The sequence below is a fragment of the Typopeltis vanoorti genome, chromosome 9 (assembly GCF_054136105.1).
Source record: "Typopeltis vanoorti isolate ZY-2024b chromosome 9, IOZ_Tvanoo_1.0, whole genome shotgun sequence".
NCBI lineage: Eukaryota > Metazoa > Arthropoda > Arachnida > Uropygi > Thelyphonidae > Typopeltis > Typopeltis vanoorti.
The window spans coordinates 24,208,994-24,223,202 of record NC_143557.1 but is presented as its reverse complement, the minus strand read 5'-3'; the positions used below and the strand labels follow the sequence as shown (position 1 = coordinate 24,223,202).

Genomic DNA, 14,209 nt, shown 5'->3' with positions numbered 1-14,209 from the left:
ACTGGCCCAACACGTAAAAAGATAATGACTTCACTTGCCTTAGCATCCCATAATGCAAAGCACATATCCTTATAGACACATATAACACTATGCATTATGGGAAGGACCAATACCCAAACCAGTTTCGACCTTTATTAAGATATGTTAAAGTGCAGGGATACCTCTCCGAAAATTCTGAATGAGCTAAAAGATCACTCTAAATCTCAATGAGTGACCTTAAAGAATCAGTACTAAACTCATCATTCCTACTTGAATGACTCCAGGACAGGAAACTCAGCAATGGCTCCACTCAATGACAGGCAAAAATACACCACTGAGCAGGGCCTCTCTACTCCACAGGAAGCAAGCAAACTCAAAGATGAAAACATTATCAAATCTCAATGGTGGGAGCCAGAGTTAAAAGAGGTACCAAAGTTGAAGTATTGCAGAAGTCATATATTTCCCATGTACAAGTAGTCAAAAGGTGTCACACCTTATTACTAAAATACTCTGGATTAGATTATATTCTTGGTTTCATTCTTTATCCAAGTGTAAGCGAACAAAGTTTTCAAGTGAAGTAACTTCACGACTGGGCAACTCATATATAGAGGCTAATGACTTCACATCACTTGCCTTAGTATCCCATAATGTAAAGCACATATCATCACAGACATGTATAATGCTATGCATTATGGGAAGGGCCACTACTCAGACCGGTTTCAATCTTTATTGAGGTCTCATAAGTGGGAGCTAGACCCAGAAGAGATACCAAGTGAAGTCATTACCCTCTAAATAAATGTTTCATTAACTTTTCCATCAAATTTTGTAGGTTGTTTAGTTGCAAAACAAACTATTTGAATAAAATCTCTAAAAATCTCTGAATAACTACTGGCAAAACCATATATACATATATCTACTCTATACTATAAAATGATAAGCTAAAATTGGAAACGGATGTGACGTCGGCTTGAAATGGATGTAGGCTGTAACGTTTTTGTGTAGTTTTTATGTAACGTTTTTTGTAACGTTTTTGTGTAACATTTTTGTCAAGTTATTTGAAACTTTTTGAAACTCAGGGGCTACCCTGAGTGTCGAGTCTTCAAAATTCGAGTCATCAGAATTCAAGGAGAATCCAACCTCCCATGTTCCAGTCCGGAACATGGGAGGTTGGGTGCCATAGGCACAAAGAGCCCTCCTTTTGAAGACTCAACACTCAGAGTAGCCCCTGAGTGTCGAGTCTTCAGAATTCAAGGAGAACCGGTCTACCAGTCCGGAACTTGGGGGGTTGGGCGCCGTAGGCATCAGGGGCAGAGCCCCCTAGTATACATATATACATACCAATACGTTGTATTTCTTAACTGACACTGACTCTACCATTACTTTCTCAGTTTCCTGATATATGGATGTCTCTGTTCATGTTCTGAGCCAAAAGGTCTTGCAAGAAGACCCAACAAGTACACACACACACACACACACACACACACACACACACACACACACACACACACACACACAGTTCTAAATATATCTTCAGAAGAATCCTTTTGTGCTGATATGAATAATTATCTTTTGGGTGTGTTGTTTCGCCAAATAGCAACCAGAAATAGCAAAATGAATAAAATGCTTCAAAAAACCTTCTTGCAGATGATTTATGTGCATGTGCCTAAAAGACAACACAAAATAGCTTAAAAGAATGGCTGTTTATATAACTGACACTTTGAAGACAGACAAATGTGAAAATAATACATCATTTTAATTCTTTTTAACTGTCATACCATTTAAGTGCAATTTACCTATATAGTTTATTCCAAATTTTACTAGGTATAGTATAACCATCAAATTCTTCACAACTTTCATCACTGGAATCAATTATTCCATCTTCACTTTCAAGTATCTTCTCATATTTCTTCTTGACACACTCTTTTTTGTATTCACTGCATGTAAATATTTAAAAATAGTATATTCAGTTTTATTCCGAAAATGCGCAATATTATTTTGTCAGAAATATAATTACTACACATAAACAATTGAATAATGATTTCAACATCCAAAACCAAAGATTATTATTATTATTATGAATGAGGTGCGCTGCAAAAATTAACAAGGGAATGTTTTGTTAAGATTGAAATTGAACATTTGTTGACTCTAATAGCACAAATAAAAAAAATTCTCTATCATTTAGTAAAATGAAAAACTTAACTTTGAATATTAATCATTCATTATTTAAGCAAAGAAAGCTACATTACATCTCCAGATTGGAGAAATAATGAAATGACATTTCACTTTTAATGATTTCAAAACAGCAGTTGAGAGAATTAAAATCAACATAATTTTAATATGTTGATTTTAATTTTAATGAGTGGAAGGAGGGTAATTATTATGGGAGATTTCATAATTATTATGGGAGGTGAAAAGGTGAACATCATCATACCTCACAATAATTATTTTCTCCCATTCTGTTCAAATGACATACCACCATTCAAAATTTTATAAAATTATTAAATTCATTTATCTTTGCAAATAGAATAAAAAATTATATTAATAAAACATTTTATTAATATAATTTTATGTTAATAAAATATATAACACTAGCCATGTATTGAAAAATTTCCTCTATATCAATCATTTAAAATCCCCTGAGCAAGTTATTATGTCTCTATCACATCTCTTCAGCACTCTACCTCTTTCTCTACCTATCAACTAGCTTCTGCAATCCACAAATCTTCAATCTCTTCACACAATCTTCAAAAAACTCACAATTGACTCTCACAACCCATTCCATTCAATTACCATTTTCCAAACAAAAAATCTAGTCCTCACTCTTGCTAACTATGCTCTTCTTTATTTCCCAAGGATGATCCTTAGTTTTCCCCATACTAGTTATGGGGAAAACTAAGTTATGTATTCAAAAATTTCCTCTATATCAATCATGTAAAATCCCCTGAAAAACTTATGTCTCTAACACATCACCCCCCCCAACATCCTTTCTCTGCCTATTGACCAGCTTCTGTGATTCATAAACCTTCAATCTCTCCTTATACAGATGTTGAAAGTTTTTTTCACTTGGTGTGAAAGCAAATTATACTTGCCAAGAAATTATATTCTCATTTAATCCTTTATACAAGTGCAAGCAAACAAAATTCATGTGTGAAGTATCTTCATGACTAGACTATTTGTATTGATTTACATAATCGAGGCTGATGACTTTACATCAATTACGTTGGCATCCACAATGCACAACAAACTTCCTTCTAGAAATGCATAATTCTATGAATTAAGATACAGGTCACAGACCAGTTTCAACCTTTATTGAGATATATAATCACCTCGTATGTAGTATCCCAAAGACTTGCCATCATCTTGGTCACTTACCAGAGGTAAGTGACCAAGATGGATCCATTCCATCTCATCCACATCTTCAAAAAACTAATGCAGATCTATGCAAAACAGTCCAGATGAGGCCATATTATTATTATTATTATCTGAGATCTTCAGGGAGTCAAGGACTCATCGAGGGAGGCATTAAATTACCCCAACCCAGCTATCATACCTTCCCTTAAATTCATTTACACTAGATGCACTCATTACCACTAAGGGCAAATTATTCCACTCACTCACTGCTCTCTGAGAGAAAAACCTAGCTCTTACCCATTTCTTGACCGAGAACAACCTTAACTTCCATGGATGCCCCCATGTTCTCTCCCTGCCTTCCATATAACAAAAAATTTCATCATTTGAAATGCTATAACACCCATTCAAAAATATATAGACCTCTATCATATCACCCCTCTTTCTCCTGTTAACCAGAGTCTGTAATCCACATACTCGCAATCTGTCCTCATAATCTAAATCCCATAATCCGAATATAACCTTTGTAACTCTTCTTTGCACCCTTTCCACAGCTTTTTTATCCCCTTGGAACCTGGGAGACCAAATCTGCACATAGTAATCCAAGTGTGGTCTTATCAAAGCCTAATAAAGAGGCAAAATTACTTCCTTATCCTTACATGTCAAGGTTTGCTTCAGCATAGAAATTATCCTCTGAGTTGTATTTGCAACTTTGCTATGTGACCTTTGAACTTTAAATTCTTATCCACCAATACACCAAGATCCCTTGCCTCTTCAGTTTCTTGTAGCATAACCCCACTAATATAATATGCCACTGGATCTCTAATCATGCCCAAAGTGCATAACTTTACACTTACTAACATTAAACTGACAGCCATTTTTGTTTGCCTAGATTTCCAGTCTATTCAAATCATTTTGTAATTGCTGAATATCAGTAGCATCCCTAATTGCCCTGCCTATCTTTGCATCATCAGCAAACAATTGCAAATCTGATGACAGACCCTGCTTAAAGTGATTAATGTACAGATTGAACATTAATGGCCCAAGGACTGAACCCTGAGGTACACCACTGGTTACCTTAAATCTTGCAGATTCACACCCACTGTATACCACTTTTTGATATCTGTCTGTTAACCATCCCCTGATCCAAGTCAATAGATTATGTTCCAGTCCCATATTCTCCAGTTTATGAAACAGCCTCTCGTGTGGTATCCTATCAAATGCCTTAGAAAAATCCAACATTATCATAGTGTATCCATTTCCTTTATCCAACTCAGCCGTAACATTGTTATAAAATATGAGCAAATTGCTAAAACATGGCCTTCCTTTAGTAAACCCATGCTGTTCCCTGCAGAGTATAGAATGATTGTCTTACCCATTTCTGTATGCGAGTTCTTACTAACTTCTCTAAAATCTTCACTACCACACCAGAAATGCTAATAGGTCGGTAGTTAGATACATCAGTTTTTGTACCACCCTTGTGCAATGGAACTATATTACATTCCTTCCATTCCTGTGGTATCATTCCTGAGCTGAGACTCAAATTATACAAATGTGTGAAAGGCCTAGCCAATTCAGCTGAATATTCCTTTAACAAACGGGCAGATATTCCATCTGTCCCTATTGACAAATTCTTATCCAAGTTATGCAAAAGCTCTTCAACCTCATTTTCTTGAACCTCTAGTTCTTCATCCAACGTAGTAGTAGCACTGTCCACCATACTACATACACCTGGTTGATATATCTTAGTAAAGTGAGCACTCATTAACTGAACAATCTCCTTAGCTTCCGACACTTGTGTACCATCTGCATTTAATAAAGTTATTCTTCCACATTCATTCTTTCTTTTGCTTGCGCATAATGATAAAATTCTTTTGGAATACCTTTAGCTTGCATGGCCAATTTATGCTCATACTCCATTTTAGCTTTTCTCACAATATTCGTTACTTTTCTGGCCTGAGCTTTATATATTTCATAACTCCTCTCACTCTTATTCTCACGATACTCTTTCCACATCATCTTCTTCTTGTGGATTTCTAGCTTAATAAGCCTGCACATCCATTTCGCACCGAACCTATTTACTCTTCGAACACTAGGGATACATTCAGATACCGCCTCATTCAAGCACTTTTTCAAAGATTCCCATGCATTGCTGACATTTTTTCCATTCAGTAACTGATACCATGGGACCAAAGATAGTATTCTTCTAAGTCGATCATAATTTCCAGCTTTGTAATTCAGCATGTAGCCTGTTTTAATCGGAGCTTCAATACAAGTAGATACTTGTATTGAAAGAACAGCATGATCACTGCCATCAATTGGTGGTAAAATAGCCATATTCTTGACATGATTTTTTTTAATTCTTCTTTTAACAATTGAAGTTTTCTGGGTTTAAACAATGTTATGATATTGCATGTTGATGTCTTAATAACATTCTTTGTATGAGTACATTTCATCTCCCTTAAGTGGTTTCTGGGGAAATGCTCCAACTTCCCTAAATGCAGTGACTATGAATCAAAACAAATGGTCAAATCTAACATCTTGTTTGATTCATAGTTGTTATAGGTAAAATACTGCAGCCAGTTAGTCACTTATGCTGCAGAGCCATTCTAAAGACAGGGTTCTTCTTTCTTGCAATGGGAAAGAAGGCAGACTACTACAAGAAAGAAGAAGATGAAAAATCTCCTTTAGTCCTTGGGTACTCTTGCTCATCTGCACCACTACAACGCTGTTGGAAAGAGGTTGTGCAAGAGAGAGAATGAAAGAAGGGTAAGAGATAGTCTACAAGGGATAGTCTACAAGCAATATATCAGAAGTATAGTACATGAAATAAGGTCCAACATTGCTAGTTTTATTCAAGTGATCAGCCTCTCAAGAATAAGAGATTGCATCTGGAAATAAGGAGAATAAATTTCTTGAGTTTTTTAGGCATTGTAAAATCTCACATAATTTAACTTATCGGGCTTGGTTTTACAGGGGTTTCAAAGACATGTATATATAATGAAAAATGTGAAATTAGAATAATAATTAAATAATACTTTATATTCTTGTAAAGTGCATAAAATAATTCCTGTTGAAAGTTGTATGAAATACTAAAGAGAGAGATTAAACAAGATTAGAAGTGAATCAGCAAAAGTAAAAGTTTGCAATGTCTTGCAAACAAAATTAAGCGCCCACACTAGAGACGTTGGAAAGGAGAGAGATAAAGTGACATCATCATACAAAGGGGCAATCACGGAAACTTCAGCATTGAAACAAAGGATTAAAAAGATAATTAAGGGGATTGAGAGGACAAAAGAGCTCTCTCTCTCTCTCTCTCTCTCTCTCTCTCATTTTTTTTTTTTTGTTTTGTTTTTGTTTGTCCTTTACCCTACTCGGAGGATCCTCTGAAGGCTGTACCTGTGGGGTTCCTGCTTTGATGCACGGAAGGACGAAGAAAAGGCAATTACCCGAGAACGTGATAGAAGATCATAGCAGTTGTGTCAATGGGATATCTTCAGACCGTTTTCAGGATGAGACCCTCCACACGGATGAGAGTTTTCTCCCTGGTAGGACCAAGTGACCGACCAGCAAGGGTAGAGACAGAGGTCATCGTAGGTAGTCTGAAGAAAGGACATCATCCGCACCCTAGCTTAGAGCACCGTAATTGTCTATGGAGCACCCATGTAGCTATTGTACCCAGAAGTAAAGGAACAGAGGCAAGAAATCTGGACTGAAATGTCATTCATGTGACTGGACTGTGAATGTAAAAGGTACTGTGAGTAGGCACTCATTGTTAATTTTATTTTCTTATATGTATAAGTTTAGTGTTAGCATGAGTGATATTTGTGCTTACAGAAAGGAGTTGGTGTGAATTTGAGTTTAGAGCTGTAGATACACAAGAGTAAAGTGTTACGATTATGAATAAAGAATGGAAGGAACTAAATTAGATTAGAATAAGGGGACAATTGCTCCTATCTTGTAAATCTATTGAGTAACATCCTAAAGTTACATGAAAGCTAGGTGTTTAACCATTAATTGTATTTTAGGCTGATTCGGTACAGTTTGGTCAAGAGAAGTAGGTTCCTCCTCATGAATGTATTACTTGTAACCTCTTACTACACCCTCTGTCCAAAAAGAAACCGACCTTTTGATAGAAAATAAAACACAGGCCAATTATAATTATTCAAATCATTTATTTCAATCGATATACTCTACCTCAGCTTCGACACAGCATTTGGTATGGTCAATTAATTCTTTAAACAAGTATTTATATCGGTTTTTGGGATACTGTTGAGGGTCATGGTTACTGCCGCTTGAACGTTTTCAATGGTGTCATATCGCTTTCCTATCATTGGAAAATGAAGTTGGGGGAAGAGAAAGAAGTCACAGGGTGCTAAATCAGGTGAATACGGAGAGTGATCCAACACACAAACTTGGTTTATGCTCAAAAACTGTCTCACGATGTTCGAACAATGAGATGGTGCATTATCGTGCACAAATGACCTGCATCACGATATTCATGCTGTACGTGACGAATTCTCGCTATCAATCACTTCAAAACTTCAAGATAAAACTCATCATTGACCGTTTGGCCAGGCGGAAAAATTCTTTGTGGATAATGCCCTTGGAATCGTAGAAACAAATCAGCATTGTCTTTACTTTTGACTTCTCCAAGCATCTTTTTTTCAGATGCCCCTCTTCTGGTGGTTTCCACTCAGCACTCTGGCGCTTTGTTTCGGGCTCATACTCAAAACACCATGTTTCGTCACCAGTAATAATTGTTTCAACGAAGTTTGAATCCTTACGAGCGGTTCTAATGAGGTCCTTGCAGTGTTCAGTTTGATAAATTTTTTGGTCATCGGGCAACTTGTGGGGAACAAATCAAAAATTTAATTTATGAAAGCCCAAACTCTCGATCAAAATATTGTGTACAGTTGATTTTGGAATCCCCAATTCATCTTCGATCAATCTCACAGATGCTTTCGGGTTTTCTTTGATGAAATCAAATCACGCACTTTTTGGATGTTAACTTCACTCAGTCCAGTTTTTGGATGGCCCAGCTTTTTGTCATCCTCAAGCGACTCACAAGCAATTTGAAATCACTTAAACCACTAGTAAACTTGAGCACAGGATAAGCATTCATCACCATAAGCTTTCTGAACCATCTGATGCATTTTGGTAAAATTTTTACCAAGTTTAACACAAAAGTCAATCGCAGCTCTCTGTTTGAAACTCATTTTCTGACCGTTCATCAAAACACACTGTCACTCTTGGCACTATAACTTGGCTTATAATGAAACAAATGTCATAAACAGCTGAGAGAACACTAATGAAGGTTGCCGCTTTCGACAACAAAAAGATACAACAAGTGGTGCCACTAGTTTCTTCTATTTTCGAAAAGTTCGGTTTCTTTTTGGACAGAGGGTGTAATTAGAAATAAATTTGTTTTATTGATTAAAAACTTTGCCTAATCTTTTGCCAATGCACTGTCTCGAAATAATTGCAATCTTGTGTGCAAATTGATAGAGAATCGCCACGATATGCTGCATGAGTGGATGTAAATTAGCTGTATATTTTGCCTATGTTCCCCTTCCTAAAATTCTCAGACTATATTAATTCAATTAGGCTGGCGCAGTCGATAATCAAAAAAATTTGTCTAGTTGAGAAGTACGAGTTTGGCAAACTGCAAATCGGATATAATAGCAACCTTAAGGCCCGCTTTGTATGCAGTGGGAACTAGGGACAGAGTTTAAAAAAAAAAGGAAAAAAAAAGGGTCAAGTGTAAGGTAGGATTAAGTAAAGTAATAAGGAGTCATATTAGTAGCCCGTATTAAATTTTCAAAGGCATATTCAAGGATCTATTTGAGAGTAGTTATACAAGAGTGATTGACCCAATGCTTACTATCCAGGTATACAAAATCTAAGAATAACAATAATAATAACACTCGTGAGAGATTATAACCATACAACTATCTCAGACAGTATGCAATAGATCAGTATAAACTGATCATATCATCAAAAGATGTGATTGTAAATAGGGTGTCAAATCTTCCTCCATATGGTGAGTGACCATTAGTTGTTCACCTGGTTTGTCGCAAGCCAAATAAAAACTTTTGTGAAGCAAGATGTATGTAGAAGTACAAGGTCAGTGGTTATAAAATGCTTCATAAAAACAGCTTGGAGCTAGCTATATGATGGAATAAGCAGTTAGGTGGAGAAGGAGTTCAACAATGCTTAGGCACTGATCAAGAGCTATTTAACAGAAGCAATATCTCAATGTACTCCAAAGGTCAGGATGTTAAGGTAAGCAGGTGTAACATGGATGAATAGAGGGTAAGCATATAACCAAAAGAAGGATTAAGCTGCTTAGAATTAGCCAACATGACCAAGGAGCTATAAGACCACAGTAGCTGAAGAAGGGCATTATGAAGGCAGCATAAAGTGAATAATAATTCACTAAAGTGATAATAATTAGTTGAATAAGATCTATGAAGAGTAAAAAGGGAAGGTGACTCAGTTGGTAAGGACATCCAGAATGCAATATAAGCAGTAGATGGCCAATAAGGCCAAGTAAAATCCTCTAGTTCTGTTGATATGTGGCAAATAGAAGAAAGAATGTTACTAGAAGATTATGTTCATGGATGAAAATAGTAGACTGGTAACCAATGCAAAGGATATAGGTATTCAATGAGCAATTCATCAGTATTTCACTCTCATAAATCTCACATCATGAGAAGCTTGAGTGTAGAAAGAATGCAGAGGAGGAAATGATGGTGAGTGATCGAGAGATATATGAAGAATCTGCAAGAAATGTACAGGTAGATGGTGGATGTTTGAAAAATTAGCTCTAGCTATAGTATTTGCAGTCTCATTTCCTCTGATTCCAACATGGCTTGGAATCAAACAGAGGTGTACATCTAAGTGTACACTTAGATATACACTTAGATGTACCCTAAGCTTCCATAATAAAAAAGTTTTTGTAGCTCTACACTTTTTATTGCCTGAAGAAAACTTTGTGAGTCTGAATGCATCTTTGGCAGCAATTCGGTAGCCGGCCCGGTTGGCCAAGTGGTTAGCATATCTGATCTCCAATCAAAAGGCTGCAGGTTCGAATCCATGCATGGACATGGATGTTTGTGATTGTCTGTGAAAATACTAGTGGTGGTGGTGGTGGGTGGTAGTGGAGTTGGTGTGGATGATGATGGTAATTGCAGTTTGTTGTAGTTGGTGGATTGAGTGGTAGAGATGGAGAGTTGAAGAGTAGGTGACCTCCCTTGATGAGTCTTTGGACTCCTTAGAGGTGTCACGTAACAATAATAATAATTCAATCTGATGTATTTTAGTGAAAGCTCTATTGCATACAGCTCAGCTGTAAAATTATGTTAATATTTGCATCAGCTGTTCCAGTTATGTTGATATTCACATCAACTGTTCCAGTTATGATAAAAATCCTGTCAGCTGCACCAATCATGTTAATATCTCTGTAAAGAGATGTTTTTTAATAATGAGTGTTATATAAATTTACAGGAGTTCAATCCAATTGGTGCAATAACTTTTAACTCTATATTTTTAGAGTCCAATAAATGGTTGACTTAAGACCAAATAAAAAATATATTTATTTAATGAAACTAAAAGCTATGTACACTGTATATAAAATTAAATTAATAACTATAAAACTATTTGGATCCAAGGCCTTCTAAATTAAAACAATAGATTGAAAATCTCCTTTATCTTTATAGGATAAATTCACTCATTCTCTCTCTCTCATTCTATTATTGGTTTGCTTCACTACCAGACTGAACATTTTGTTTTTACAACAATTTCCTACAAACAATAAATGTTCAGAGTCAGTTCTTAATCAGGCTTCCCTCAAAATCTAAAACTTCTTAACTTCCACAGGACTATGCAGTGTGAATCTTGATATAGAAGACATATATTGGATCCAGGAATCCTTCTTGCTCTGGCATCTTGCTTGGGCTCAAGCATGTTTAAAGGCAAGCAATTAGGCTAGTTTTTGTGGGATATCAGCAAAAAATAGCCCAAACTATCTTCTGGGCTTGTTTCGTTGCTGTGCAATTGTCATTCCACTACTGGCAGCTCCTATAATAATGTTACACTATTCACTGCATCACTGATAGGAGATGAGCTGACCACCGCATAATCAAATTCTGCCAAGAAAAAATTTTCTAATATAATATCCAAATATCTAAGAAAGTGATTGCTTCCAAATAGGTTGTCATCAGTTTTTCACTTAAACAGTGGGAAAAGGGAAGGTAAAAATGGATAGTTAAATCAATGGAAGTGAATGTTTTGGTAGGCATATTGAAGAAGGTGTTGCTTCCTGTATTTGAGAGACATTGTTGCTGTCAAGCATATGCTCAACAAGTTTTTCTCTGATGTTTGTTTGGGCACTAGCCAACATAGTGTTGGAATTCCCATTAAAAGTAAAGGGAATGTCAACTACAGTATGCTGTATCTACCTTCCTCCTGCTGCAGATATTTCTCAAGATAACCTTGATGATGTCATATTGAAGTTGCAATTCGCTTTACTTTTGTATATACATTCGGTTGAATAGCAACTGCTAAGTTTGTGTTAAACTGGATTTGCAGAAAGGGAATATGGTTTCCCAAAAGGATGGCGACTCCTCCATAAACAGATTCATTCCTGTCCTGTTGGATTCCCATTCCAATTGGCTTCGCATATTGGTTTATACTTCTGTGAGTATATATTGGAATAAATGATTCTGATTTGCTATGTTGAAAGATTTTGTTTTCATTAGTCCTGAATTTTTTTCTTTTTTGAGATTTCAGGATAGCCAGTATCCCTCATTTTTCACTTCTGGAAAAATATCCAAGACATCATCAAATTGTATTCCCTCTAGGGTATGCGGTATATTAATTGTGTTATCTTCCTGAGGGAGAATGGAAGTATCCATGCCATTCGTTGATGGGCTATTTAATAAAGAGTCCGGAAGCATGTCTTTTATCCTCTGTGGTGCATGTTCCATTTTTTTAATAAGAGGATTTTCATATAATGGGACCATTTCTGGTGTCTTCAGGAGTTGGTCTATATCGATTTTTCTATTTAATTCACTCAAAGATGTTATGGTTACGAGATGCCAGGATTGATATATGTGTCATCCCAACTGATGCTTTCAGTTGTCTTCTGGGCATAAGATGATTTAGCAGATGATGTTGGCAGTATACCATTGTGATATATTGCCTTTTTTGCATCTTGATATGTTGCTCTGTTTTTAACTTTTGTATCTCATTTTTGTCCTTCCACCTTTAGCAAGCTCAAGAGTGTGCTAGGTGGTCTCTCTCTCTCTCAGAGAATTTTGGTCTTTAGCTCTTATAGTCTTTATTCTCATGATCTTTACTGCCACATCAAGCACAGATGGCATAGCCAAAATATGCAATTTAAGAATGACCATATTTCTAACATTTAAAACATCATAAGGGGTTCAGGATATAGAGCCTTACTGGACAGTTGAGATATCCTGATTTGACAGATGGTGGTAGTTTTGGTTTGGTGAAAGTAAGGATGTTGCTTTTAATGGGTACCAGATGCCCATCCCTATATATCAGGATTCTTCTTATGGCTATCAACTCCGTGGTCCTTCATTTGAAAACATCTCTCTTCATTGGGAACTTCAAGAAGGTCCCTTACTCTAATATTACACCTCTAAAAATGTTTCAAGTTTTGTGGTTGTGTGTGTGTGTGTGGGGGGGGGGGGGTAACTGTAATTGGTATTCCCTTGACAAATGTTGCATGAAGTAATTTTTCTGACTGTTACTATAGCTGATTCAATAAGGATATCTCCTGAACACAGTTTCTTTACATATTTCGGAGAGCATTCCAAACCTTTCTTGATGAAAAAGGGTGGCATTTTTTCAATTGCACCTGTGGAGTGTAAGAATAAGAATGGATGTATATGTTGCAACTTCTGGTGTTTTTTTGTTTCTTACTTTGGTTTTCTATTCATGATTCTATGGAAGAGGAGTTTTTCAGTAAGGAAAACCATGCACCTCCATATGAGACCAACTAACTCAAGGTCAATTATAAAGCCCTCAGAAAGTTTCAACACATCCTAGATGGGATTCAAATTAATATCTTTTGAATAAAAGGGTATCAACAATATGACTGGACTATGGAAATTCAACTTACCAAGATATTTATCTCACAAATGATATATCATAATCAGAGAAATTAGCTAGGCAAGTTTACTAAGTAGTTGTGGTTACTTTGAGTTTTAAATTATTCAATGTTAATTTTTTAAATTAATCTAAAATTTTTTATTAATCTAAAATTATTTTTTATTAATTTTTTTGGATGAAGGCAGACCACACTTGATGTAAAATCAAAAGAACTAAAAAAATTACTCTTACTTTATTCTCTTTAAATAAGAAAACTGATCTCCATCATCTAAAATCTTTCTCCACTTCTTTATTTTCTGGCTATCTTCAGCTTCACTTTCGCTGCTATTTGATAAATTTACTTGCTCATGTTGCCCTCTGGTCTTAAGGTGTTTCTTTTTTGCTCTTTTGCTTTTTTTCCTTTTTGTTGCTGAAAATTTTAACAATGATCAATAAAATAACACTATAATATATTATTGCTGAAATCGACAACATAAAAAAAAATTATTCAAATGTGGTTCCCTTATTTTTCCAAAACAGTTAAATCTTATTCATTCATGTTAAATACGATATACAGTTACATGCTTCTGCATATATAAAAAATCCCTTCTGCAGAAATATGTAGTTCTGTAGGTAGTTTTCGGTATTGAGACTACATATTAATATAAAGAGTTAATTAAAAATAAAGAATTAAAAAACCCATCGAATTTCATGTGTCGTAAGACTTGCATCATCAGGGGTAATGGTACATAAGTTTTACACA

General features: G+C 35.7%; 1 protein-coding gene across 1 annotated transcript in view; it reads right to left on the bottom strand.

Moving 5' to 3' along the window:
• The window catches only part of LOC150102928 (DNA excision repair protein ERCC-6-like), a 282,232-nt gene that overhangs the window by 178,660 nt on the left and 89,363 nt on the right, over positions 1 to 14,209 (bottom strand). The window contains exons 5-6 of the mRNA XM_090397999.1: positions 13,699 to 13,876; positions 1,773 to 1,913 (exon numbers count right to left, since the gene is read on the bottom strand). Of these exons, the coding sequence (XP_090254125.1) occupies positions 1,773 to 1,913; positions 13,699 to 13,876 (319 nt within the window). The remainder of the gene's footprint in view (positions 1 to 1,772; positions 1,914 to 13,698; positions 13,877 to 14,209) is intronic.